The 25904-nt window shown below is 31.0% G+C and overlaps 9 protein-coding genes and 6 pseudogenes across 15 annotated transcripts, besides 4 other annotated features; 11 read left to right on the top strand and 4 right to left on the bottom strand.

Moving 5' to 3' along the window:
* Positions 1–157: part of a mobile genetic element that runs on past the window's edge.
* A 489-nt stretch (positions 158–646) lies between these two features.
* On the bottom strand, positions 647–1833 carry TVAGG3_0195540 (annotated as a pseudogene). The gene has a single exon. A coding segment is annotated over exon 1 (1187 nt).
* A 1498-nt stretch (positions 1834–3331) lies between these two features.
* Positions 3332–3852, top strand: TVAGG3_0195530 (annotated as a pseudogene). The gene has a single exon. A coding segment is annotated over exon 1 (521 nt).
* Positions 3853–4031: 179 nt separating this feature from the next.
* Positions 4032–4301, bottom strand: TVAGG3_0195520 (uncharacterized protein; the record flags this gene model as incomplete). The annotated part of the gene is made up of 1 exon (XM_001298443.1): positions 4032–4301. One exon carries the CDS (start codon positions 4299–4301, stop codon positions 4032–4034), a length of 270 nt encoding a protein of 89 aa, XP_001298444.1.
* A 3293-nt stretch (positions 4302–7594) lies between these two features.
* TVAGG3_0195510 (protein ubiquitination) lies at positions 7595–7754 on the top strand (the record flags this gene model as incomplete). The annotated part of the gene is made up of 1 exon (XM_051226143.1): positions 7595–7754. A coding segment is annotated over one exon (160 nt), but the record flags the coding sequence as incomplete, so codon positions are not given.
* Positions 7755–7777: 23 nt separating this feature from the next.
* On the top strand, positions 7778–8470 carry TVAGG3_0195500 (cyclin-dependent kinase inhibitor 2C-related family; the record flags this gene model as incomplete). Its single annotated transcript, XM_001285383.1, has 1 exon — positions 7778–8470. One exon carries the CDS (start codon positions 7778–7780, stop codon positions 8468–8470), a length of 693 nt encoding a protein of 230 aa, XP_001285384.1.
* A 1119-nt stretch (positions 8471–9589) lies between these two features.
* Positions 9590–9781: a mobile genetic element.
* Positions 9782–10202: 421 nt separating this feature from the next.
* On the top strand, positions 10203–10439 carry TVAGG3_0195480 (cyclin-dependent kinase inhibitor 2C-related family; the record flags this gene model as incomplete). Its single annotated transcript, XM_001282624.1, has 1 exon — positions 10203–10439. A coding segment is annotated over one exon (237 nt), but the record flags the coding sequence as incomplete, so codon positions are not given.
* Positions 10440–10501: 62 nt separating this feature from the next.
* Positions 10502–11477: a mobile genetic element.
* Positions 11478–12792: 1315 nt separating this feature from the next.
* Positions 12793–25904: part of a mobile genetic element that runs on past the window's edge.
* TVAGG3_0195460 lies at positions 12811–13946 on the top strand (annotated as a pseudogene). Its single transcript has one exon. A coding segment is annotated over exon 1 (1136 nt).
* TVAGG3_0195450 (uncharacterized protein) lies at positions 14022–14523 on the top strand (the record flags this gene model as incomplete). The annotated part of the gene is made up of 1 exon (XM_051226142.1): positions 14022–14523. A coding segment is annotated over one exon (502 nt), but the record flags the coding sequence as incomplete, so codon positions are not given.
* TVAGG3_0195440 lies at positions 14733–15733 on the top strand (annotated as a pseudogene). Its single transcript has one exon. A coding segment is annotated over exon 1 (1001 nt).
* TVAGG3_0195430 lies at positions 16086–17153 on the top strand (annotated as a pseudogene). The gene has a single exon. A coding segment is annotated over exon 1 (1068 nt).
* TVAGG3_0195420 (uncharacterized protein) lies at positions 17588–18459 on the top strand (the record flags this gene model as incomplete). Its single annotated transcript, XM_051226141.1, has 1 exon — positions 17588–18459. A coding segment is annotated over one exon (872 nt), but the record flags the coding sequence as incomplete, so codon positions are not given.
* On the top strand, positions 19132–19404 carry TVAGG3_0195410 (uncharacterized protein; the record flags this gene model as incomplete). The annotated part of the gene is made up of 1 exon (XM_051226140.1): positions 19132–19404. The coding sequence occupies one exon, from the start codon at positions 19132–19134 to the stop codon at positions 19402–19404; it is 273 nt and encodes a 90-aa protein (XP_051111126.1).
* Positions 21110–22234, top strand: TVAGG3_0195400 (uncharacterized protein; the record flags this gene model as incomplete). The annotated part of the gene is made up of 1 exon (XM_051226139.1): positions 21110–22234. The coding sequence occupies one exon, from the start codon at positions 21110–21112 to the stop codon at positions 22232–22234; it is 1125 nt and encodes a 374-aa protein (XP_051111125.1).
* On the bottom strand, positions 22732–23525 carry TVAGG3_0195390 (annotated as a pseudogene). Its single transcript has one exon. A coding segment is annotated over exon 1 (794 nt).
* TVAGG3_0195380 (uncharacterized protein) lies at positions 23592–24437 on the bottom strand (the record flags this gene model as incomplete). The annotated part of the gene is made up of 1 exon (XM_051226138.1): positions 23592–24437. The coding sequence occupies one exon, from the start codon at positions 24435–24437 to the stop codon at positions 23592–23594; it is 846 nt and encodes a 281-aa protein (XP_051111124.1).

Genomic DNA, 25904 nt, shown 5'->3' with positions numbered 1-25904 from the left:
TTCTTTGAGATAAATGTTCTAGAACGTCAGGTGTTATATTTCCATCAGCCATGTTCATTTCATACTGGTCCAAAATATCTGCATGTTTCATATCTTTCAATGGCATTAAAGCCGCGCTTAAAATACCAGCTATATCTCGTTCACCATTCAATTCCATTGCGTCTACAACTTCTTGGAATTGTGGTTGTAAGTTTATGAACCACCTATCCGGGTTAGCTTTATGACCCCATCTCATTGTAGTTCCATCGTCTGCAGAAACAAAAGTAGGTTTGTTTCCATCTTGGTTAGGTTCTGAATGAACTTTAAACAATGTTTCATTTCTATATGTTTTCTTGAAATTTAACCTTTTATTTTCACCGAGTTCATCCAAAGATTGAACGTTAAATGCTCGTAAGTAAAAAGGGTTGTTGTATTTGTGTACATTTTCTTTCAGTACTTTCATTCTATGCTGAATATTTTCATCTGGTGTTGGAGTCTTTTGTATGTCGGCAAACATTTTTCGATATTCTTCTACTATGTCAGCCGAATTTTTCTTAGACTCTTGGAAATATTCCATATTCTCCGCATACTCTTGTTGAGGGTCAAGATTTTTCGGCTGTTCCAAATCTTCATCTAGTTCTGTGAAGTTAGTTTCCAAAGGAGTGACTTGTTCGTTTCCTTCAGGCTCTTCTAGCTGTTGTTGCTGAACTATTTCTTCCATGTCTGGTTGTATCTGAACTTCTTCCTGTGGAGTTTCTTGTACCTCATCTGCTGGCATTTCATATATTCCGAGACCGTTTTCAACAATTTCCCTATCTACGTCATCCGCATTCATAAGCTTTTGTTCTTTCGTTCCGTCTCTATTTTTTACGCGTTTCATGACGAAAGTTGAATTGTCATTTAGCTCTGACATCAAATATCTCGGAGTAAATTCATCCATGTCATTTGGATGATATGCTATTAAATCATATCCCTTAGCGAGCTTGTATTTTCCAGGTTTGAGATTATATCCGTTTTGGTGCTGAGCATAAAGCTAAATAGGTTCGGGTCAGTATTTCCATCCTTGAACTTTCCAATAGCTTCTTTATATCTGTCACTAAAGTCAACAGTATCTGGGAAACCACACTCTTCTTTAAGCATTTTTAAGAATTCTTGGTTTCCTTGTTCTCTACTTCTTTTATGTCCTTGCTCTGTTTGTGGTTGTTGTTGTGCAGGGTTTTGAACTGTTGGTTGCTGTGCTGGTTGTTGTGTTGGTTGTTGTGCTGGTTGTTGTGTTGGTTGTTGTGTTGGTTGTTGTGTTGGTTTTGGTGCATGCCTGTGTCTGTGTCCATGTGACGATGTAAATGTTCTAGGTAGTCCTGGTGCAGGTGCTTCTCTTGGAGGGTTTGGTGGTATATAAGTTCCACCAGCTGGCACATATGTTCCATCTGCAGCGTAATGTCCTACCTGACTTTTCGTTTTTAAGAAAGCATTTACTAGGTCTGTTTTGGTCTGTTGTAACTCTTTTTCTTGACTTTTCACAACAGTTGCTCTAACGGCGTCATAGGCACTTTGAACTGCCTGTCTCGTTGCTGCATCTGTTATTTTCGTCATATTTTGTGCTACTTCTTTTAACTCTTTGTCGAAACCTTCAGACTTCAGTTTCTTTCCAGATGAGAAGTCGTTCACTAGTTTCACCTTACTATGAAGAGCTTCGAAGGCGTTCTTAAAGTCAGCATTCATTAAAGCTTCATTTGAACTGTCTTCATCCGCTTGTATTTTTGTCCTTATTGACCCTATGAGTTGGGCTGCTTTAGCGTTGGCTTGGGCATCTAACCAGTCATTGTTAGCTTTTATATATTCTGCGCTTTTCATTGCCTTTTGCATGGCTGCGTCGTTATTTTTACTTTCTTGTGCTAAGTTTTCATACTGTACGGTTTGGTTTTGCAACTGTAAAAGTTTTTCTGCCTTTACATTTGCTTCAACTTCCTTTTTATACTCATCGCTATCCATATATGTCTTCAGGGCTTTTTGTTTTATCTCTTCATCTTTCAGTACTTTATATCGAGTAGTATGGTTTTTCAAATTTATGACATCTTGTTCCATTTTTGCTACTTCTGCTGCTTTTTTCTGACACTTTTTTTTGCATATTCCTCTGTACTTAGTTCTTTCAGTTGTTCTTCTTTCTTCTTTTTCTCTACGTTTAACTCATTTAGTTTCTTTGTCTGTCTGTCATATTCTAGTTTCTTTTCGTTTTCACTTATTTGCTTCTGTATGTCTATGTTTGACTTTTTGACATCTGTTATTTGATTTTTGAGTGAACTCAAATTCATTTGACTTTGAGGGTTATAGGCTGTTCCGTCTGCAGCTCCACCATAGCCTGCCATTTTCGCTAAAAGTGCCGCTCTTAAACCTCCACTCTGTGCACCAACAACTCGGTTTAAAAGCATAGGATTGTTTGACATTTGTTGCAACATAGTGGGGTCATTCAGCATTTGTTGTTGCAACTGTTGTTGTGGTGTCAGTCTTACTATTGGATGTTTCAATGCTCTCTTCCTCTTACGTATATTCTTACGTAGCTTACGTGGCATTTTAAGTGAAGTTAAAAAGCGGTTTTTGACAGATGTTTATATGACACTTTTTGTTCAGCACAAAAAACTACTCGGTCAAAGTGTTGTCAGTTTTGTAAAATAACCGTCCTATCTCATTCTATAAGGGGAAAAGGCTTTCAAAGTACTTCCTTGGAACGCCTGTAACTTTTCCTGTAGCGACGATAGACCCTTACTTGTCCGGACAAAGCTGTACTATTTTGAGTGCTCTACAAAAAAGTCAACAGCAACGACTCTCAAAACCGTTGTGTAAAAAGTTTTACCGTTGGACAAAAAAGTATATATAGAAAACAAAAAACGTTTATAGTTCATTCAATATTTGAGATGGAACGGTTTGCCAACGGTAACTATTAAATAAAATAAAAAAATAGAGGGGGTTACCGTTGACGAAAACGGTTTATTTTAAACTTTTCTATGAGTAGTCCGAAAAAAACAGTTTATTTTTGTCTAATGGAAGCCAACATTAACAATTCTCAACCGCTAACCAAAGCCAAAGCCCACAACCTCCAAGAACTGGCACAGCTGTTAGAATAACCACCAAAAAGTCTAACAGCGAATTAAGAGAAATTCTTCAACAAATTTGCTCTAAATATCTCAAAGACGCCGAAGAAAACACACAACCAGACGCTACATACAATACTCAGTTCTGTGAAGTTCTGAACAAAGCAATTGCTAGTTCAATTGAACTTACTAAGACAATTCCAAATCCAATTGAGCTTAGCGATGTCTTAGTTCAGTATTTTCCAACATTTACTAAGCTTATAATGTTGAGAACTTTATACCAAGTTCGTCAAAATCTTCCTCGTTACATGCAACGGTCATTCGACAAGAGAATTGCCGAATTCCAAGTCTTTAGTTACGGATATGACGATGATGAATACATTGACGAGTTCGGAGACAACTGTACAAAATGGTTTGAATGCTATACGACCACACAATTTGAATTCGACTTTCTCGAATTCAACGCAGCAACCATTCATATCATTGCTCTTTACCTTTCCGAACACAACAAGACCTCGCAGATGGAGATGTTGTTACTGTCGTCATGGAAACTCCTGAACAATTCGGAAAAAAGAAGTCTCTAATTGCCAAATTCGTTCCAGGACATCAGCTTTTCCAACGCACAGAAGTCTTCTGTATTCCTGGAACTAAGTTCTTTGTCAGGAGCGAACTCAAAGAAAGATATAGTGTGTCATTCAATTACACATTATATAATGTTTTCGACCCAGAAGAAGGCTTCTTCCCAGAAGCAATGGAGGAAGAAGAAGAAGAGGAGGAAATATAAGACTCTATCCAAGAAGAGTCCTCCGAATTCACACCAGAAGATTAACAATTTTCCGAATAAAAACTTAATTTATACTAAATTTCTTATGAGCTAGAAGGGGCGCAGCCCTTGGAAGCCCCACACATACTAAGCAAGACCCAGAGCTTGTAAAAAAAAAATATAAGTAAAATATTAATTTTTTATTCCAATTCTTTCAATTTGTTATATAATTTGTTTCGTTCAGCAGTATAATATAATAAGTCACTGACCAACTGGTCCACTTCTATATGTGACTCTGCCGATGAGACTCTATAGACTGTTTCGTCAATCTTCGAATTGTAATTTGCAATTTGTTGTCTCAAGTACTCCAGAGTCTCCTCCTTCATCTTCTCAAGCACTTCTAACTGCTCTGGTGTTGGTTGGTGCGTAGAAAAGTGCGCAATGACTTCGTCCCAATTACGGAATGACATTCTAATTTTTGTTGGAAAAATTTAGGGGCTAGAGGGCACGAAGTGCCTGGAAGCCCCAATCCTTTTTTTTTTTTTTTTTTTTTTCAATAAGGCTTTTAAATGGATATTTATTGATATGAGCTTATTTCAAAATGACAGTCTTTGATTTATCCACTAATAAGATTTGATGTCACAAAAATCTAGATTTTGGGGCATAAAAACCTAACACCAAATCATAACTTCTGTGCATATACTAAATTGAGTACAGAAATATGTTAATTTTCAGTATTTTTAGAAGAATTCTTATTATCCTTCAAAAAGTCAGTATTTCTGCTGTAATTTTCTACAACATTGTAGTTATTGCACTTTGTCTATGGATTTGTATATATGTTATATATAAATTATATATCTAAACTGCCCATAAGTGCAATTTTTATATAAATTGTTTATTTCTTTAACAATTTCATATGAAATATGCTTTTTTAAGCGTATCAAAGCTGTGTTCTTAATGTGCATGGATATATCAAGAAAAATGTCGAAAAAAAAAGTGAATTCACAAATTCACTGAATTTTCACCGTTTTTTGAATTTTGCTACAGCACTAATATTAAATAATACTAAAATCTTCTGTCTTTGTAAAAGAATAAATTCTGACAAAAAGTGCTCGTTTAAATTTAATGATCATCTGTATGACTAAGTGGTAAAAAGTGTTTATGACCAAAAAAGGGTTACATGCTTAGTCTATTTTTCTGACAGGATACTCTAGATTTACATGATCTCTATTTCATATCTCCGTTTTTAGATTCTTCGACAGATTTTATGATAGAAAACCAAGATTAACAAATTTCCGGCATGTTAATGAAGAAATCTGCAGCTACCCTCAATATTATTTCAATAATCAGTATCATTTCTCTTACAATTTATTTTTTTCTCAATAATTTAACAAGAAATAACAATACACACTTGGTTTTACGTATAAAAGCTAAGTGTCGAACTTAATCAACTTTACTTACTTAGCAAATGAATATTTTTGTGGTTGCGAGTTCTGAATGCTGAAGTTTTAGATTTCTCTATAAATGATATCATTGCACTTACAATGTTGTTCCAGCCTATCGCATAAATCATAGAAAATCCAAAAAAAATAATATAAAGAAAATTCATGTCATGAAGTTCAAAAAATACCGTGTAACATTAAAATTTGTTATGCATAATACATTTTAGCTATTATTGATTTTTTTTAATTTTCGAGAAATTGAATGGTGAGTCCGATAGAGAAATTTTTAAAAATCCTAGTGCCTCATAGAAGTAATTTCCCTCGTCTCCCATACTTCCAAATGTATGCATATGACATAAACTTTTATGCATTACACAAGTGGCCAATAATATCTATAGAGTAAAAAATTAGAAATTTAATTTTTTTATATGATAGTTATATTTCAGATTTGCGAGCGTAACTTTTTTCTCCATGGCATACTTGTTTTAAGAGCAAATGATCAAAATCGTCCTTCAATTATTGAAGGAGCTGATATCTTTTGAAAATTGAATTGAAAGGGTATTCAATTTTCAAATTTCCTCTCAATTTTGGAAACATATCAACTCTATGAATTAACAATTATGTGCCTTCACAGTTTATCAGTCATATAAGGTGCTTATAAAGAAAAAAGTTACGCTCGCAAAATATGTTTTTATATAGATTTCACATAAAATAATTATGTAATTTCTAAAAAGAATATTTTTGTTCTTGAATATTAAAGTGTATTGTAGTTTAAAAAGTTTTAAATATGTTGCTAAAATTTCAGGTTTATAGCTTATGTCTAGCATGACTTCTTCGTATGCGCAAAAAAAATCATTCTGAAAGCTACTTCTGTATAGTGCATTGAGCTTATACAGATGACTTTCTTAATGACAGGCTAATGTCTCCCTCAGACTTAGCCGTAGATACAAGAGGGGATTTATCTTAGAGTTTTTTTTTGTTTTGTTTTGTTTTGTTTTGTTTTTTGTTTTTGTTTTGTTTTTGTTTTTGTTTTGTTTTTGTTTTCGTGGCACCACAAAGACTTTCTTGCTAGTCTCAAGTACAATCTTTTGAATTTGAAGATTTGAAAATCTTATTTTTGCTTTGGGTAAAAACAATTAATAGATTCATAATCTCTGATAATTAAGAATACTGTTTATAATAAAATTATAAGCTAATTCTGCCATGGTCTGCCTACTTCATTGTCATTGTTTAAAACTAAGTTTCAAATTTCTCAAGCTTGAATTCTGGGCACTCATGTGCCCAGAATTCAAAAAGCGCATAGTGCTGATGTTCAATTCACATTCATCATAATTATTATTTTCTAAATATTGAATGGTTATTACAAGCTGCTGCATTACGCCAATTTATTTAACTTCTAGATTCATAAAACTTAAATGAGATAACATTACAGTCTTGTCAAAAAAATCTTGATTAATACAAGTATCTAGATGAAAATTCTATTTTCATCGGCTTTTCCATTGTTACTGTATCACTTCATATTCATAAACTTAATCAAATTTCATAAATTATATCCGAAATCTTTATGGCCATTGTTTTCTACATCTATAACTTAGTATTTTCTTCTTTTAATGAATTTAAGGGGTAATTCATATGGTAAAACACAAATATGTCTTTTTTAAAAATTATTAATGTCCGAGCAAGACGTTCATCCAAGCAAATACAACAAATTGCGAAGTATCTGCAAATACTATATTGATTCATATCTTGCATTGTATCAGCTAAAAACTGAAAAAGAAGAAGAATTAAAGTCAATTTACAAAATGATCAAAACAGAATTGATTGATTCAAAGAAATATCTTCCCACAAATGCTATTAAAGACATTTTAGATATCATTCCATATAATAATCGCTATACAAAGTCATATTTATTTCTTGCCAAACTCATATCTGATGATTACCATATCACATATGTAAACAAAGTTCAACCTATTTCAAACTTCCTGTTTTATAAAGAATATGGAATTAAATTATACAAATCTGATGATTTTGAAAAAGTTAACTCAGAAAATCTGGAGATTCATACAGAAAATACAATTTACGGGGCCATTATGTATAATGACCTAGAAACATTCATCACATTCACTGAACAAGAAGGATTTAATAAAGATCAAACACTTATATGCGAATTATATCCATTATCTTTTATAGGACATACATTACTTGAATTATGTTGTTACCATGGAGCAGTTGATTGTTTCAAGTTCTTACGAACAAAATTTAACTCACAAATAACTCAAAAATGTCTTAAATTTTCATTTTTAGGTGGAAATCCCGAGATCATGAGTGAATGTTTGAAATATCAAAAACCAAATGAAAAATGCATGGAATATGCAATTATTTCACACAACATTGATTTTGTTACATTCTTGATGAATGAGTACAATATGGAAATCGATTTAGATTATTGCGGATGGTATAATAATCTTGAATCCTTTTTAGTTTATTTCGATCAAACTAATGATATGAACGAATGTTTCATTTATTCAGCGATGTTTGATACCCCATCCTTACTCGAATACTTCCTTTCACATGGTGCGAATATCAATGAAAAAGATAATAATGGAAAAACCGCATTTTATTTTGCAGCAAAACATAATAGTAAAGAAACTGCAGAATTTCTTATTTCACATGGTGCGAATATCAATGAAAAAGATATTTTGGGAGAAACCACACTTCATATTGCAGCAAAACATAATAGTAAAGCAACTGCAGAATTTCTTATTTCACATGGTGCTAATGTCAATGAGAAAGATAATAATGGACAAACCGCACTTCATATTGCAGTAAAAAATAATTATATAGAAACTGCAGAATTTCTTATTTCTCATGGTGCGAATATCAATGAAAAAGATAATAATGGACAAACCGCAATTCATATTGCAGCAGAAAATAATAGTAAAGAAACTGCAGAATTTCTTATTTCACATGGTGCGAATATCAATGAAAAAGATATTTTGGGAGAAACCACACTTCATATTGCAGCAAAACATAATAGTAAAGCAACTGCAGAATTTCTTATTTCACATGGTGCTAATGTCAATGAGAAAGATAATAATGGACAAACCGCACTTCATATTGCAGTATGGCATTCCAAACGGGAACCGCGGTTGGTTACCATGGATTTCCGTCACCGGTCACATTTTAAAGATTTTTAAAGCCTTATAAAAATATGCTTTGTAAATCATTTTTTGTAAATCGGCAAAAATTTGGTAATTTTCTTCAACTAATAAATCTGCGAATAGCATTTATAATACAAGAACAATCTTTTAAAATGCGTTTGATTCATTTTTGTATAATTTCATATAGGCACATATATTCTTCCGGGACTTTCCGTGATTTTACCGTAAAATCATTAGTTTACACCAATTTTCCGTATTTTGAATAGTTTACTGCACTTTTTCCGTAAAATTGAGTTACGGGAATCCGCAAAATTTCCGGACCTCATTTTTCATAGAATATAATAATAATATTTGATAAAAAGATATATTATTTATATTTTTGATTTTTGAATTACGGAAAAAGTGAATTGTTAACTTGATTTTTTATATGGTTAATTTTTCAAATGATATTATGAAGATCTAAAATATTAAAAGTAAAAAATTGAATTACGGAAAAAGTGAGGTCAAAAGTGAAATAAATTTGCAGAACAATTTTCATTGAAATAAGACATTGAGTATCACACTTTAGTGAATCAACATCTATAAGAATGAAGTGTTTTGAAGCTGAAATAATATTGAATAGAAATTAATTTTTTCTGAAATTTTGAATGAAATTATGGGAAATAAAAAATTACTAAATATTGTATTCATACAAATATATTATTTTAAAGGAAAAATAGATGCTGATAGAAACGATGAAAAATTTGAAAACTTTACAATTAATTTATGTTCGTTAACCACAGAGCTTGCAATCCAAAGCTCACGTTAGACTACAAGAGTCATGAAGTCTCATACTAAGGGATATCCAACATATATTTTAATAATCTAATGTTTGTGACAAATATTCAACATAAAATTAAGTTTTCGTTTCGTTACAAGGCATTCATACTTTGGAGATATCATATTTAATGTACAGAAAAGTTAATATTAAACAATACATGCTAAAGAATTAATAAATAAGATAATAAAATAAATTTATACGTAATTACTTTCATTTAATATGCTTTATGCTGTATAATATTGATTAAGAGGCATTAAAAGGTTCCATAGTCTGCTTTTATAGGCAAGATTTTTGATAAAAATTTAAAATTTTGAAAAATGATGAGAAAAGGAAAAAAAAGGTAAATGAGAGCAAGAGGAGGGAAAAAAAGAAAAAGAAAAGAAAGGGAAGGGAAAAATAAAAGAAAGAAGGACATATAAAAATTTAGATGCGCATTCTTAATGCCGAGGCGGCTTGCCGCCGAGGCGCGATTTTTTTAGGCCTCTACGGTAACCCGGCAATGTTTTTTTAAATCTTGTACAGCCCTATATTGCAGTAAAAAATAATTATATAGAAACTGCAGAATTTCTTATTTCTCATGGTGCGAATATCAATGAAAAAAATGAAGATGGACAAACCGCAATTCATATTGCAGCAGAAAATAATAGTAAAGAAACTGCAGAATTTCTTATTTCACATGGTGCGAATATCAATGAAAAAGATATTTTGGGAGAAACCACACTTCATATTGCAGCAAAACATAATAGTAAAGCAACTGCAGAATTTCTTATTTCACATGGTGCTAATGTCAATGAGAAAGATAATAATGGACAAACCGCACTTCATATTGCAGTAAAAAATAATTATATAGAAACTGCAGAATTTCTTATTTCTCATGGTGCGAATATCAATGAAAAAAATGAAGATGGACAAACCGCAATTCATATTGCAGCATTGAAAAATAACTATATGGCTACTGCAGAATTTCTTATTTCAGATGGTGCGAATATCAATGAAAAAGATAATAATGGACAAACCGCAATTCATATTGCAGCAGAAAATAATAGTAAAGAAACTGCAGAATTTCTTATTTCACATGGTGCGAATATCAATGAAAAAGATATTTTGGGAGAAACCACACTTCATATTGCAGCAAAACATAATAGTAAAGCAACTGCAGAATTTCTTATTTCACATGGTGCTAATGTCAATGAGAAAGATAATAATGGACAAACCGCACTTCATATTGCAGCATTTCATAATAGTAATCTCGTAAACGAAAAAGGGGATTTGACTCCGTCAAATCCCCGCTCACAAAAAGTGGACTTTACATGTCAAATTTTATATGCATGTAATGTCCACTTTTATGAGTTTTAGGAAGGAATTGGAAGCCATGAGTTACTGACATTGCATCAGTATCTCATAGCCTCCAATTCCTTCAAAAAATGGGAGAAACTTTGTCCGAATAGTTTAACATTCGGACAAAGTTTCTCCCATTTTAAGAAGGAATTGGAGGGTAAGAGATATACCATATGAATGTATATCTCTTACCCTCCAATTCCTTCTAGAAAGTGTCCAAACTTTGGGTTAATTGCAAACTATTAACCCAAAGTTTGGACACTTTCAAGTGGAGATGGAAGGCTTTGGGGTATATATTAATACAATATACCTCAAAGCCTTCCATCTCCACTACAAATGGGAGAAACTTTGTCCGAATAGTTTAACATTCGGACAAAGTTTCTCCCATCTTTCAATGTAATTGCTACCTGTGAGGTACTGACTTGAAGTCAGTGCTTCACAGGTAGCAATATCCAAAAATTTAAAAACATTTTATCAGTTCGTTAGAGAACTAGAGCCTCCTAGGTACTGAACCAGAATCAGTGCCTAGGGGACTCTAGTGATCTATATAAATCTGAGAAACTTTGAGGAAATTGTTCGACATTTCCTCAAAGTTTCTCAGCAATTTAGCGAGGAATGTTCGTTATCGTGTAGATATTTATAATATATACATGATAACAAACATTCCCCGCTAAAAGATGTAAAATCTTATAAGAAATAATTGCAAAAGAATAACAAATTGCAACAAATTTTATATGAAACTGAACCTTATGAGGTAGTGATTCAAGATCACCGCCTCATAAGATTCAGTTTCAATCTCAAGTATCTCAAAAGTAAGGCTCTATTTTTTGCCATGTAAAGTATCACTTTACTGTCAAACTGTTTTTATCGTTTTCGTTTACAACAGTAAAGAAACTGTCGAACTTCTTATTTCACATGGTGCAAATATCAATGAAAAAGATGAGTATGGAAAAACTGCTCTTCATAATGCAGCTAACAATTATAGTACAGAAACTGCAGAAGTTCTCATTTCACATGGTGCGAATATCAATGAGAAAGATAATAATGGACAAACCGCAATTCATATTGCAGCAGAAAATAATAGTAAAGCAACTGCAGAATTTCTTATTTCACATGGTGCGAATATCAATGAGAAAGATAATAATGGACAAACCGCACTTCATATTGCAGCAAAACATAATAGTAAAGCAACTGCAGAAGTTCTTATTTCACATGGTGCAAATATCAATGAGAAAGATGAAGATGGACAAACCGCACTTCATTATGCAGCAGAAAATAATAGTAAAGCAACTGCAGAATTTCTTGTTTCACATGGTGCGAAAAAATAATGTTCTTACATAAGATATTCTTTAGTTTTCTGGTATTTTCGAAGAAGATTTTCTGATTGATAGTAAAATAATTGTTTTTATCCATTTTTTGCACTTGAGTTTGTTAGATGTGATGAGTTATATTATATTTATCCTCGTGAAGTTGCACATGAATTCACTGAATACAGTCTTCCAAAAATGCACTACATGGTTAGTAAGAGATTCAATCTGGATAGTATTACGCCAACGAAATACAATGTGTTGAACAAAAAGCCGACCAAAGTCGACATTTCACAAAATTTGTTAAGCTTCAGATAGAATTGAACTCAAAATACAAGCATATTCAATGGAATATCATTGAAATGTGCAAGTAATTTGCTGAAACAATATTTTTGATTGCCAGTTGAGAATCAATAGTTCATCATGCTCTATTTATGAGAGAAATGCATTCCAGTAGTATTTTTGCGGATCTTGTTATTTTGTTTTTGTTTTTTGCTCTTGGATATGATTTCTTAACGATAGTAATTGTTTGGCCCGATCGTAGACCTCAAATTTTTAAAGTGTACTCACATGAGGACTCTGAAACAAGATATGTATGTAATTTATTTTAGTAATACATGGATATTTTTAATTCAAAAACTTGATGAATCCAAAAAGAATCACCAGTAGTATATGATGCGGGTTGTGTGACTTTTTTTGTAATCGTAAGAATTCTCACATAATTGAATGATTTTTGAACATACTTCCGAATAGCAGATTTTAAAAATTTATGAATAATTTATAAAAAGTTTTTATTCCTACAATTCCTATATTACCATTAATAAAAAGAATATATTTTTGACGAAGTGAAGATTCGCACTTCGTCACAAAACTCCGAAAAAATAAAGTTAGATTTTTTTATTTTATAATAAATGAGTATAACAACTAATTCATTGAAATCTTTAAAGTTCACTAATTCAGAATTAGAAAATATTTTAGAAAATTTTGGAGACGGTTCTTATCCAACATATATGCAGAATGTGAAAGAGTTTTCCAGATTGTTGAATGAATTTAAATATAACGGACCAATTACTAAAAAGGCTATAATGAGATATTTATATCCCAAAAAAGTTGAAAAACAGGAGAATATTCCTCTTTATGGTCCAGAGGACCTGGGCTCAGAGAGCCTTGAAACACCTCCTGAATATTTTGAAGAAAAAATTAAACAAGATGAATATTATAACGATGAGATTGAGAAATTGGAACAATTAAGAAATGAAATAGATGAAAGAATTAGTGAATTGAGAAATGCTGAGAATGAAGTAGAGGGTTTAATGAATATCCCAGCTTCAGAATCAGAAGTTCAAAAATCACATGAGGAAAGATATAAAAATTACTTTTTGGAATCTACTAAAAATTTATTAGATGGTGATATTGACGAAACACTTTCAGAAGAAGGCACAAAATTTATTCATAAACATAAGTTACATTTATTGACGATGGAGATTATCCATGTATATTACTTTCACCTCCTCTTGATTCTGAAAAATTCAAAAAAGCACTGAAAAATGTAACATATGCAACAAATACGATTAAGAAAGAAGACCATGATATTTACACAAATTATTATTTAAATAAATGTACAGGTGTTGATAAAGTTTTTGATTTGTTAGATAAAATATCAAAAGAAACAATTGGAACCTATAAAATTTTATGCGATTGTGGTTTCATTATTGAAGATACCAATAATGTTTCATATGAAAGAACAGCACCGAAGGAAGACGAAGTTGAAAGGTCTATACCATTCGTTATTAAGAACATAAAAGATATGAAAACTTATAAACATTATATTTATTCATTTATTTCAGAAAAAATGGAAGCAACCCATAAAACATCTTCTCATCATTTTATAGCTATTCATACATTCCTTTTCAAAGTTGTGAAATTAAATAAGACAGGAATTAGATTTAATGTATCAGGGTACGCATTCTTGAGTAAATTAAAATGTATTCGTCACGTCGCAGATGATAAAAATTTATGTGTTCTTAATTCATTTTATGGACTTTAGCCCTGGACTCTCTGAGTCTCAGACTTTAAAAAAATAAACTTTATTTTTATTTTTTTAATTTTTATTCTTACATAAATGAACAAAAATGGAACAGCTAAAATGAATGATAATCAAATAAGAGCCGAAGGTAGAAGGTTATTTAAACGCTTCTATAACATTCCTGATGGTGTTAATCCTAAAACTCGTAGAAGTTATTTAAATGAAGCCATAGATGCATATGAAGGATTTGACATTTCATCAGAAAGTGAGAGGTTAGCAAGAATGTTAAACGTTAATATTGATTTTTATTATTGTGACCCTCAACCAGAAGACGTAGACATTAACAAGGTAGACTTTCCATTAGTGGAATCAATAATGATAGATCCAGAATTTGAAACAGTAAATATTTTATTAACACAGAGTCCATGTGGAAAACTTCACGCTGACAGAATTACAGACGTTGAAGCACTCACAGGATATAAAGTTTGCCCCTTTTGCAAAGAAGAAGTATATTCTATCCGTGATGATCCAGAAAGGAAAAACCAAAGAAGATTTTTAAAACATTGTGAGAAATGTAAAGAAAATAATGGAAGATTAATTCAAGACGTTCAATTGCAAAACACACAACAACCATATGCACCACATATCACGAAACAGAAGATATATCAATGGCTATTAGCACATAATTTGCAGGAATATTATAAACCAACAAGATATTATATTACTTTTGACTTCGAAACATTAGAGACTAAAGAAGAACTTCAACTTTCTGAATGTGCAACTTTGAACGCTTACTTAAAACCATTTATGGTATCATCAACTGTCAAAATAAAGCCGCAAAGCGGCGAGGTCGTAGACCGTGATAAAACATTTACGAGGAATTTTTGCTTAACATCAAGTGATTCGTTCATCTCTGATTGGATTGAATTTTTATTTTCAACCTGTTCATTAGTTGCTAAATCAAATATTGAACAATATGAAGAATTAATGAATACATTAAATGAGAAACAAAAGGAAGCAATGAAAGAGCTTTTAGATGAAGAATTTAATAAAGTGAATATCATTGGTTTTAATTCGGGAAAGTTTGATTTAAATTTAATTCTTCGTGATTTAAATACTGCAAAATGGAAGATAAAATCAATGCTGGGTTCTTCTTCTCAATTTAAGCAAGTCATGTAAAGAAAACAAACTGTCCATATGAATTAAGATTTATTGACATCAGAAATTATATAGCGGGTGGAACATTAGACCAATTCACTCAAGATTTCGGAAACAATAAATCACGTGTTAAATCCTTTTTCCCTTATCAATTCATCACATGGGAGAATTACGAAGAGAATTATATAAAGGAACCATTCACTCAAGATTCATTTTATTCAGCATTAACACAAGAAACAATATCCGATTCAGATTATCAAATATATCTCAATGATGCTAAAAATTTTAAGAATAGATTAGAATATTTTATTCATTATTGCAATAAAGACGTTGAAATTATGATTGACCCAATTGATAAAATTATGAAGAAACATTTGTTTATAAAATTGACATGCTTCATAATCTTTCTTTATCATCGAATGCATCAATGATTCGTTACGCGTTAGCATATAAGAACTTCAATCCTAACGAAACATATCCAGAAGAAGAAAATGTGGAATCAAGTTTTGAATTAACAAAAAAGTATTGGAAATATAAAATTGAATCATATAAGAAACAAGATGAAAAGGCGAAAAGAGATACAAAAACAATGTTTCAATGGATGACTATCAATACTATCACGATTTAATCCTTTCATCTAAATGCAAAATGTGTGGTAAAGCGTTTACATATGCAAATAAACCAACATTGGATAGAATCGATAATGAAAAACCACATACCAAAGAAAATTGTCAGTTAATGTGTTGTTATTGCAATGTCGTAAAATCAAATAAAGATGAAGATGTTCAACGTTTAAGAATCAATTTAAGAAATTATGCATTAAAAAATAATTTACCAATGACTTTAGATTCAGTTGAAGCTTATCACATTCTCCGTAATGGAATTACTGGTGGTCTATCAAATGTTCAACATCGTGTTAATCTTAAAGGAATCACGCACATTAATAAACTTTCATATAATCCAGAAACTAAAACTGTATCAAATGAGGACACCACCAACATTATGACTCATTTCGTTGGAGTTGACTTTAATTCATTATATCCTTCATCATTTTCATCTAATCCTCATGATTTCATTCAATATACTGACCATAAAATGTATATGCCGGGAAGATTGAATGGTGTTATCATTTGTGATACAGCAACAAAGAAAGCAAAAGCACTGGGAATAATTAAGAAGAAAAATACTTTATTCGTGGCTGAAGTAAAGGGTCACATTGATGAAAAATACATTAATGATTACATAAACTTTTTACCGATAATAAGAAACTTAGATATTATCACAGATGAAAAAACAATTGGCAGTTTTATGTATAATTACATGAAATCAAACAATCTACCAGTTGACCAGAAACAGAGAAAATTAACTCAGTTAGCATCAACACACAACCAATATCAACCATTTTCTTCTTATTATCTTTGGTATCTAATAGACAGATTTCATTTTATCATTGATGACATTCAATCAATTTTAACATTTACTAAAAACACTTGTTTTAATGAATTTGCGAAAGAATTTATGAACGAAAGACAAAAGGCTGAATTAGAAGGAAATAAAGGAAAAAGTTTATTTTGCAAGATTTCACTTAATGGATCATATGGTTACGATGCAATGAATACACAAAATTACAAAGACTAAAATAATGAATGCACAGAAGGCACGCGTTGCATGTATGTCAAATAAGTTTAAAAACATAAGAGAAATAGGTGAGGATACATATCAAGTGATGCTTAAAGATAGATTTTATAGATGTGATACATGTTTACAAGAGGCATTCTTCACTTTAGATAACGCAAAATACTGGTATTTGGTTTTCATTTATGATTTTATGTATAAATGCATGAATGTTAATCGTTTTCATTTCATTGAAGGTGATACTGATTCATCTTATTGGGCAATCGCTGGCGACCCAAATCTTCCTAACACTCAAGCATTTCAAGCAATTGTTACTGATAAACAATTTTATGATAAAAACATTTTCAAATTCGCACCATTTGATTTCTTCTGTTTTGATGAGAAATTTAAACCTAAATTAAAGAATAAAGCTGAAGAAAAAGCACATGAGAAGAAGTTATTGGGTTTAGCAATTGAGAAACAAGGTGATAACATGGTTGCTTTATGTCCTAAGTGTTATACATCATTCAACGGTTCAATTGATGGAAGTGATTTTAAAAAGATTGCACAAAAAATGAAAGGTGTTAGTTTACGACAAAATAAACAATTAACACCTAAAAATTATTTGGATATAATAAATGATAAATTGATATTTGATGGTCAGAATATTAATTTACAACTTAAAAATGGGTCAATGACTCGCTTAACAATTGGTAAGACTGCATTAACAGGAGCACACACTAAGGCTGTATGTTGTGAAAATGGATGTTGTATGCCATTTATTTAATAAAATACCACAGAAGAGACAAAAGGAACCGTTAATGATGTGTTTTGATACTATGATTCAAAGAGGTGGGCACCCTTAAAACATTGATTTTATTTTTATATAAATGGATAACACAGATTTAAAAAATTTAATTGCTGATTTAGTACTTAATCAAAATTTTCTTGATTATTATGATTTAAAAGCATATCTCCAAAAATATGATAACAATATAACGGGTGATGATATGGAATATTATTATCCATATTATAAAAATGAAATTTTGAAATATCATAATAAAATAATTTCTGAAATTAAAGACAAAATTAAAAATAATGAATATTCAAAGGGAAAAACTAAATCACAACTTAAACAGTTGAAAGATTTCAAAAATAAAGTATTAACAGAAGAAGATATTGATGAATTATATAAATTATATAATCCTGAGCCCAAAAACCAAAGAGGAAAACAAAAACAAAAGGAACAAAACACCCAGGTCCTTCAGACCATAAATGATGCACAAGCTTTAATTTATGATTCATTAGTTAAACCATATTCAGCCCGACTTTTAAATGAAGATCAACTTTTGGAATTCATCCTTCAACATAAACTCGAAGCGGGAAAGTATATCAAACCTTTATATACAGCATATTTAAAACAAATGAATAGAATACATCCAGAATTAATGAAGGAAGGAATGAAATCCAAAATCAAAGCAGATAAAATTAAACCACTTGCAACACCAAAACCTCCAACGACAGTACCTCCTCCTCCTTCAGTTAATCCTTCATCATTCACTTTATTATATCCATTTCAAACATTAAAGAAGCAAAAAGATTTTAAAAAGGATTTCAAGATATTAAATAAACCAATTGACCCGAAAATTCAACCGTTAAAGGAAAAATTTAGTCGACCTTCATTTGCTCCATATCCATATTCATACGAAATCGATCATCTGGAATATTCAAAAGGAAAAGTTACTTATTTATTTGCCATTAACATTAACACTAGATATTTATATTGCATTCCGGTGAAAGGGAAAACAGAACAGGAAACAAGAAGAGCTATTCAATACTTACTAGATCATGAAAGAGTAGATAATATCAGGGGTGATGGCGATAAAGGATTTCAGGCAGCTATGGCTCATTATTTCCCACAAATTAATTTTTTCTTTTCATCCTCTCCATATACGTTTCATAATAAAATAGTTGATGCGGTAATGAGAACTCTTAGAGATGCGTTAGGGGTTAACGGTCAGATATACTGGGATGGAAATCATGACTCCATCATACAACAGTTAGTATATTATTACAATAATACATGGCATAGAACTATAAACATGAAACCAGTGGAAATGAAAAATGATATTTCAAAAGAATGGGAATATATTAGAAAGCAAATGGAAAGGTTGAATGATGTTAAACGTGAACAAATTAATTCGGGGCTCATGAATTTTAAACAAGGGGATAAAGTTTTGATTCATCTCGATTATGGAAAAACTGATAAATCAATGACAAAAAGAAGACGAAGATTTGACACAATAGCTGAATTTGTTAGATATATTAACGGCAATGCATTAGTTGAAGTTGACAATAAATTAATAGAAATTCCGATTTATTTTATTACTCCATTATATTTAAATAATATTTAATTTTTTTTATTTCGTAAGAAATGAGTGACAACAAAGCAGTCAAGAGTCCAGACGATGAATATAAAAAGAAACTAAACAGAATTAAATCAAAAATATGCTATTACAAAAAGAAGCCGCAATGCGGTGGGGTTGAAAACGATAAAGAGCGGAAAGAAATAATCGAAAAATTAGAAACTTACCGTTCAATCCTTAAACTGAGTGAAGCAAAAATAAAAGAATTTAATAGAATAAATAAATTGATTGGAAGAGATGAATTTAATAAAGATGAATTTTTAAACTCAATCCAAATTTAATTTTTATTCCTCTTCGACAACGTCTCTCTTTCCATCATTACTGCATAACCACATTTTCTCAGTTTTAGTGGTTTGTTATTTTTAGCAAGTTCTCGCATCATTTTTATCGTTTCCTCCCTTGTTATGATTCGTGGTAAATTTTGAGCTTGTGGGGTATCCATTTATGATAAAAATAAAAATTTGTTATCACATTTTATCGTTAATGGTTTCAGGTTATTCAATAATTAATTATTTTTGAATAACTGAAGGTGTCACTACGTCACCATGTGTCACTCGGTTATTTAACTTCTCTGAAAAAATGAGACAACATGACATTTTGACAACATCACAGGAGGAAGGCAGTTATGAATTATTTTTGAAGAACTGAAGGTGTCACCACGTCACCATGTCACCAGGTTAATTAACTTCTCTGAAAAAATGAGACAACATGACATTTTGACAACATTTACGAAAATTTGATGCAGTCCAAAAATAAAGTTAGTTTTAAAATTATTTTTATTTTTTTATTCCTATATAAATGACAGCAACAAACAACAACAACAACTATATCGTTTCTGATGAACAAGTTATTGATTCATTAGCTGAGGAATTAGTTGTGGCAGAAACTAAAACCCTCAACGAAAGAATTGGTGAAAACAAGATTGATTTACATAACTACCTCAAACATGATGGAGGAAGAGGAAGGAAAACTGGTACAGCTTTATTAGTAAATAAAATTTCAAATTTAACGATTATAGATGTTGATATCAATAAATCATACAATGATGAACTTAAAGAAACAGTTGGAAAAGACATTTTATCAAAACTTTCGGATAAAGATGTTATCGTTAAAACCGCTTCAGGAGGTCTTCACATTTATTGCAACACTAATTTCTTCTATTCAGTTTCGAACAGAATGATTAAATGTTATTCCTGCAATGATTATGATATTGACATAATGACTTCTATTGATGATTCAAAGCGTTCATTAGTGGTTATGGCTGAATCAAGAGTTCGCAAGAATGCAACAGAACCAATCAATACATACTCATTCATTCGTGGAAGTTATGATTCAACATTAACCAGAACAGTGAATGATATATTAAATGATTTGAATATTAAGGTAAGAGTTGAACAGAAGAACGAAGAAATAAAGACTATCATGAATGAAAACAAAGATGTAAACATTGACGATAAACTTGCCCAGAGCATAGTTGATGGCATCTGTGATTTTGAAGTACATAATGACGGTGGAAACATGAATTTAGAAAAAGAAGTTACATTATTCACACTGTTTCAAGCAATTAATTCGTTACCTAATCATTTAATTAATGAAGCATACGAGAATGTTTATAACTTCTGCAGTTTAACAGAAAATGCAAAAAGTAATTTTGAAAAAGCACGTAGTAGATATGCACATTTAATGACTTCTCCATTTGTTTTAGTGAAGATTCTAAAACTTTATCAAAAGGAATATTATGATGAATATGTTTTACCTTTATTACGTAAGCCAAAAATAACATTTGATATCAAACTTGATGACTCGTTTTTGATAACAGATATTAGACGCAGGGCTGAAAATCATCAGTATAAAAACAGTTCTGAAGTAATTGAGGATTTATCACGTGTAATCCGTTTTGTAGATTGTGGAAATAAATATTTCATTCAAAAGGACTATAATATCCACGACAAAATGAATCAAATATCATTCGTTCTTCAATCAAACATGAAAGAGTCACTCAAAATGATTAAATTATTTAAAGAAGAAGGTAAAACCATAACAGCATGGGACGTACTATTAAATCAATTATCCTCATTAACCGTTAAGGGTGTTTGCTTTAAATCTGATTCTCCAGATGTTTTCTCAACGTTTCAGGGTTATAAATACAACATTCTTGAAAAGCCTGATTACTCAAAAATTGAGATGTTTATGAATTTCATTAAAGAAGCCATTTGTGATAATAACGATGAAGTGTATAAATACCTTCTCGGCTGGATTGCATCAATGATTCAACATCCTGGAATCAAGAATGAAACAGCAATTATTTTGAAAGGACTTCAGGGAACAGGTAAAAACAGATTCACAGACATTATTTCTGAACTTCTCGCTGGTTATTCATGTAAAAACATTACTGAAATAAGTGAGCTAACGGGTAATTTCAACTCAGTAGTTGAGAATAAAATGTTTCTTGTACTTAATGAACTCAAGAATGTAGGTGAAGACAGACTCGCAAACTTCAACGCTTTGAAATCAATTATTACGGATAATGAGATTAGAATTAATGAAAAGAATCAACCCAGAAGAACTGCTCAGAATGTTGCAAACTTCATTTTCGTAACTAACAACGTCTACCCTGTCAAAATTGAAGTTGGAGACAGAAGATACGTAGTTTTAAGAGTTAATGGTAAATTCAAGGGTCAATTTGATTACTTCAAGAATTTGATGGATTCATGCACAAAGGAATTTTATGATAACCTTTTAACATATTTTATGCAATATGACCTTTCATCATTTAATGTACGAATCATACCGATGACTGAAGCCAAACAAGATTTAATTGAATTATCAACAAATCCTTTAGATGAATGGATAAATACACATTATGATGAATTGAGTGCGGGTATGATGTGTAAAAATGCTCTATTCTGCAAACCATCAGACATGAAAGACAAGAATTTCCAAATGAGCATTAAGGATAAATGTGATAGGAAACAGAGAAGAATAGATGGTAAACAGACGTGGTGTTATGTTTTGAAAGAAGAAATGAAAGGATTATATAAACAGGTTGAACCAAACGATAATGAGGATTCATTTACTGACGATGAAATACCTGTAAATGAGGCAGTATAAAGTATGATTTGAATTTATTTTTGCATTCAACCCAGGAATGTTGTCAAAATGTCATGTTGTCACACTTTTTCAGAGAAGTTAAATGACCTGGTGACACATGGTGACCTGGTGACACCTTCAGTTCTTCAAAAATAAGTCATTATTGAATAACCCGTGTTGTTGTCAAAATGTCATGAGTTAAATGACCTGGTGACCTGGTGACACCCTCAGTTCTTCAAAAATAAGTCATTATTGAATAACCCGTGTTGTTGTCAAAATGTCATGTTGTCACACTTTTTCAGAGAAGTTAAATGACCTGGTGACACATGGTGACCTGGTGACACCTTCAGTTCTTCAAAAATAAGTCATTATTGAATAACCTGAAACCATTAACATAAACATTAACGTAAACATTAACGTAAACATTAACGTAAACATTAACGTAAACATTTATTTCTGCAGTTCATCCATTACTTCATTACCTAATTAATTACAGACATAAAATATATTTAGTTCATTCATTGAACTCTATACCATGCGTAAACTGTCATGTAAGGTGGCATGTATTCTTTACTTTGTCCCGTTGTTTGTGTATATCCTGAAACGTGATGTGTATGGTTTCCTTCTCCCTGAGTGTCACTCCAGTAACAATTTATGGCAAACTTAACGTCGTCTTTAACATCATATCCTTTACCTTTTGTCATTCCTGACCAATCCCAATATCTATGCTTATGCCAACCTGCTTGAGATGTACTTAAATCTATGTAGTGACTGTGTGCAGGTAAATTTTCACCTGAAATCGTTTTACTTCCCCCTGTTTCCTTTGAAGAGTTTGCACAATACAAAAACCTGTCGACTATTTGTTCCCATGCACCAACACCAAACATTACTTGAGGACCTCTTGCATCCATAGATGTATAAATAGAACCTACTGGGTTCATTAAATCAAACATATGAGATAATATAGGATTGTCTCTTTTGAACTTAAAATATAGTGTAACTATTTCAGGTTTCTTCTGGTTTGTGTCAGAATATTTTTTATAATATAATCTTATGTTTTCAGGGTAGGTAAAATCTTGACTATAATATTTATTTCTGTCATCTGTATAATAATATACTATTCTCGTTTTTTCTATTGCATTATATCTTTTATATCTATAATAATCTAAATATAATGTTAGCTTTTGTTCATCTACATGTGGTGTTCTGTCGTCATCTCCATAGTCATAATAATATGGTGCTGGAGCTGGGTCAGCCAACGTCATACCTGCCATTTCATAAACTCTTAAATATTTCTTTTGTTCGTCTCCATATATGTTTAAGTAGCAGTTGTTGTCTAATGGAACTTTAACTTGTGTTCCATCATTCTTTTTATAGCTTACATACATTTCATTGTTATTTTTCGGAATGAGTTTACATCGTATACCATTTTTAAGGAGTGTACAAACTGCCATCTAAAATATTTATTTTCTTCATTGACAGAAAAGTCACCAACAATAGTTTCAATATTTTTAGTTGTTCCTATCAAACTTTGGTATATTTCATCCACATAAGTTTTATCTGCCTTCTTATTTAACTCACTATCAACATATTCCTTATCTGCCTTCTTATTTAACTCACTATCAACATATTCCTTATCTGCCTTCTTATTTAACTCATCATTAACATATTCCTTATCCGCTTTCTTCTCTAACTCATCGTTAACATATGTTTTATCCGCTTTAAGGTCTAAACATCCTGAAACCCATCCTGTATCAGCTTTAGTTTTTAAAATCTTTGATGTCCATTCATGATACCATTCAACCATTTCTTTAATTTCTTTATCTTTTTCATCAACGTAAACCAAATTTGCCTTCTTATTTAATTCACTAGCCACATATTCCTTATCCACCTTCTTCTCTAACTCATCGTTAACATATGTTTTATCCGCTTTAAGGTCTAAACATCCTGAAACCCATCCTGTATCAGCTTTAGTTTTTAAAATCTTTGATGTCCATTCATGATACCATTCAACCATTTCTTTAATTTCTTTATCTTTTTCATCCACATATTCCTTATCTGCTTTCTTCATTATGTCATTTAGGAAACCTTTTATGAATTCCTCATTTAAATTAAATCTTCCAATCTTCAAAACTTTAGGAAATGCATTTAATGCGTAATATCTCTGTTCTTCTGGTGGAATTGATGTTATATCATCCGTTATTCCTTTAATTTTTGAATTCATAAATAAAATTTCTTTTATATTTGATATCACTGCACCACCCTTGCAAACGAATTCGAAATGGTCATTTTTCAATACTATCTCCAAATCTCCATATTTCAACCTTTGCGTTTGTTCTGCCGTCTTTGAATTATATGCATATATGGCGTATGTAATGGTCTGAGGGACCTGGGTGCTTTGTGCCTTAAGTTGTTGTGGTTGCTGTTGTTTAATCATTTATTATGATTTAAAAATAAATATTTAATCTGTTATCTCATCAGCTATTTTTTCTATTTGAAATTGCCATAATATTTCATTCATAAATTCTAAATCACAATCAAATAGGTCAGTTATTCTAAATTTAATATTTGATAAATCTTTTGAATGAAGAATAAATGAATTCCCGGATAATTGAAACGGATATGATAAAGAAAATGTGTTTAAGTTGATGGATAAAATGTTTTGTATTGATGGGTAAGAGTTAGGGTCTAATGTTTGATGTGAAAATCTCATTGGGGTATTAACTTTATCACATTTGATTAAAATGAAATTGGAACCAGTGTCAGAATACAAAACATCCCCAACATTTTTCAAAATTTAATATCCCCAACAATGAACGAAGATGAGGAGTACAAAATTTAATTTTCAGCGGAAATTTAATAAGGTTATTTATTTCATCAAGTTCAAAAAGTTTATCAGGTTTTGATTTAAAATTTTCTTCATACCATACGATAAATGATTCATTTAAATAACTTAAAATCATGTTAATATCCCATTTCGCTATCACATTATTTATATACATATCATACGTTTTTTCAAGGTCATCTTTAATAAATGATATATAATCTGAAGGGTCTAAAAGAATGGGATTAAATTTACCACTCACAGAAACGAGAGTAACATTATAAATTCCGCTAACTGTTAAATTTAATTCACAGCTATTATTCGAAATAATATTGATAATTGACATTTTTATTACGATTAAAAATATGGTAAAGCGTTATTTTCCAGTGATAAATAAAACTAGAATAAGATTACCTCAAGAATTCATAAATTCAACGAATAAGAAATTCATTCATGTTATAAATTTTAGTGTTTTCAGAAAATATGAGTCAATGTCATATTCATCAACAGGTTATATTTCACTTCATTCAAATTTAGTTCAATCAAACCCATATAATGACCATTTCATAAGATTTTCAGATGGTATTAAAAATGTAATTGATAGATTAAAATATGAACAGATTGACAATATCGAATTTTTGGAATTTTGGTTTAAATATCCCGATGGAAAAAAGATTGAAGTTAAAGATAAAGCTGATACTATAACAAAAACAATTACAATGACCGATCCAGATAGTGGGGAACAAAAAGAAATAAAACAAACGATAGAAACTGGTGAAAGGTCAATTATTATTGATTATGATTCAAAGGATTATTATTCGATAATGTTAATGCTTGAATATTAAATAGCCTTAACAAAGAATTTTT

The sequence above is a fragment of the Trichomonas vaginalis genome, chromosome IV (assembly GCF_026262505.1).
Source record: "Trichomonas vaginalis G3 chromosome IV, whole genome shotgun sequence".
In the NCBI taxonomy this organism is placed as follows: domain Eukaryota; phylum Parabasalia; order Trichomonadida; family Trichomonadidae; genus Trichomonas; species Trichomonas vaginalis.
The sequence above is the reverse complement of the archived record's forward strand: the minus strand, read 5'-3'. Positions and strand labels throughout refer to the sequence as shown.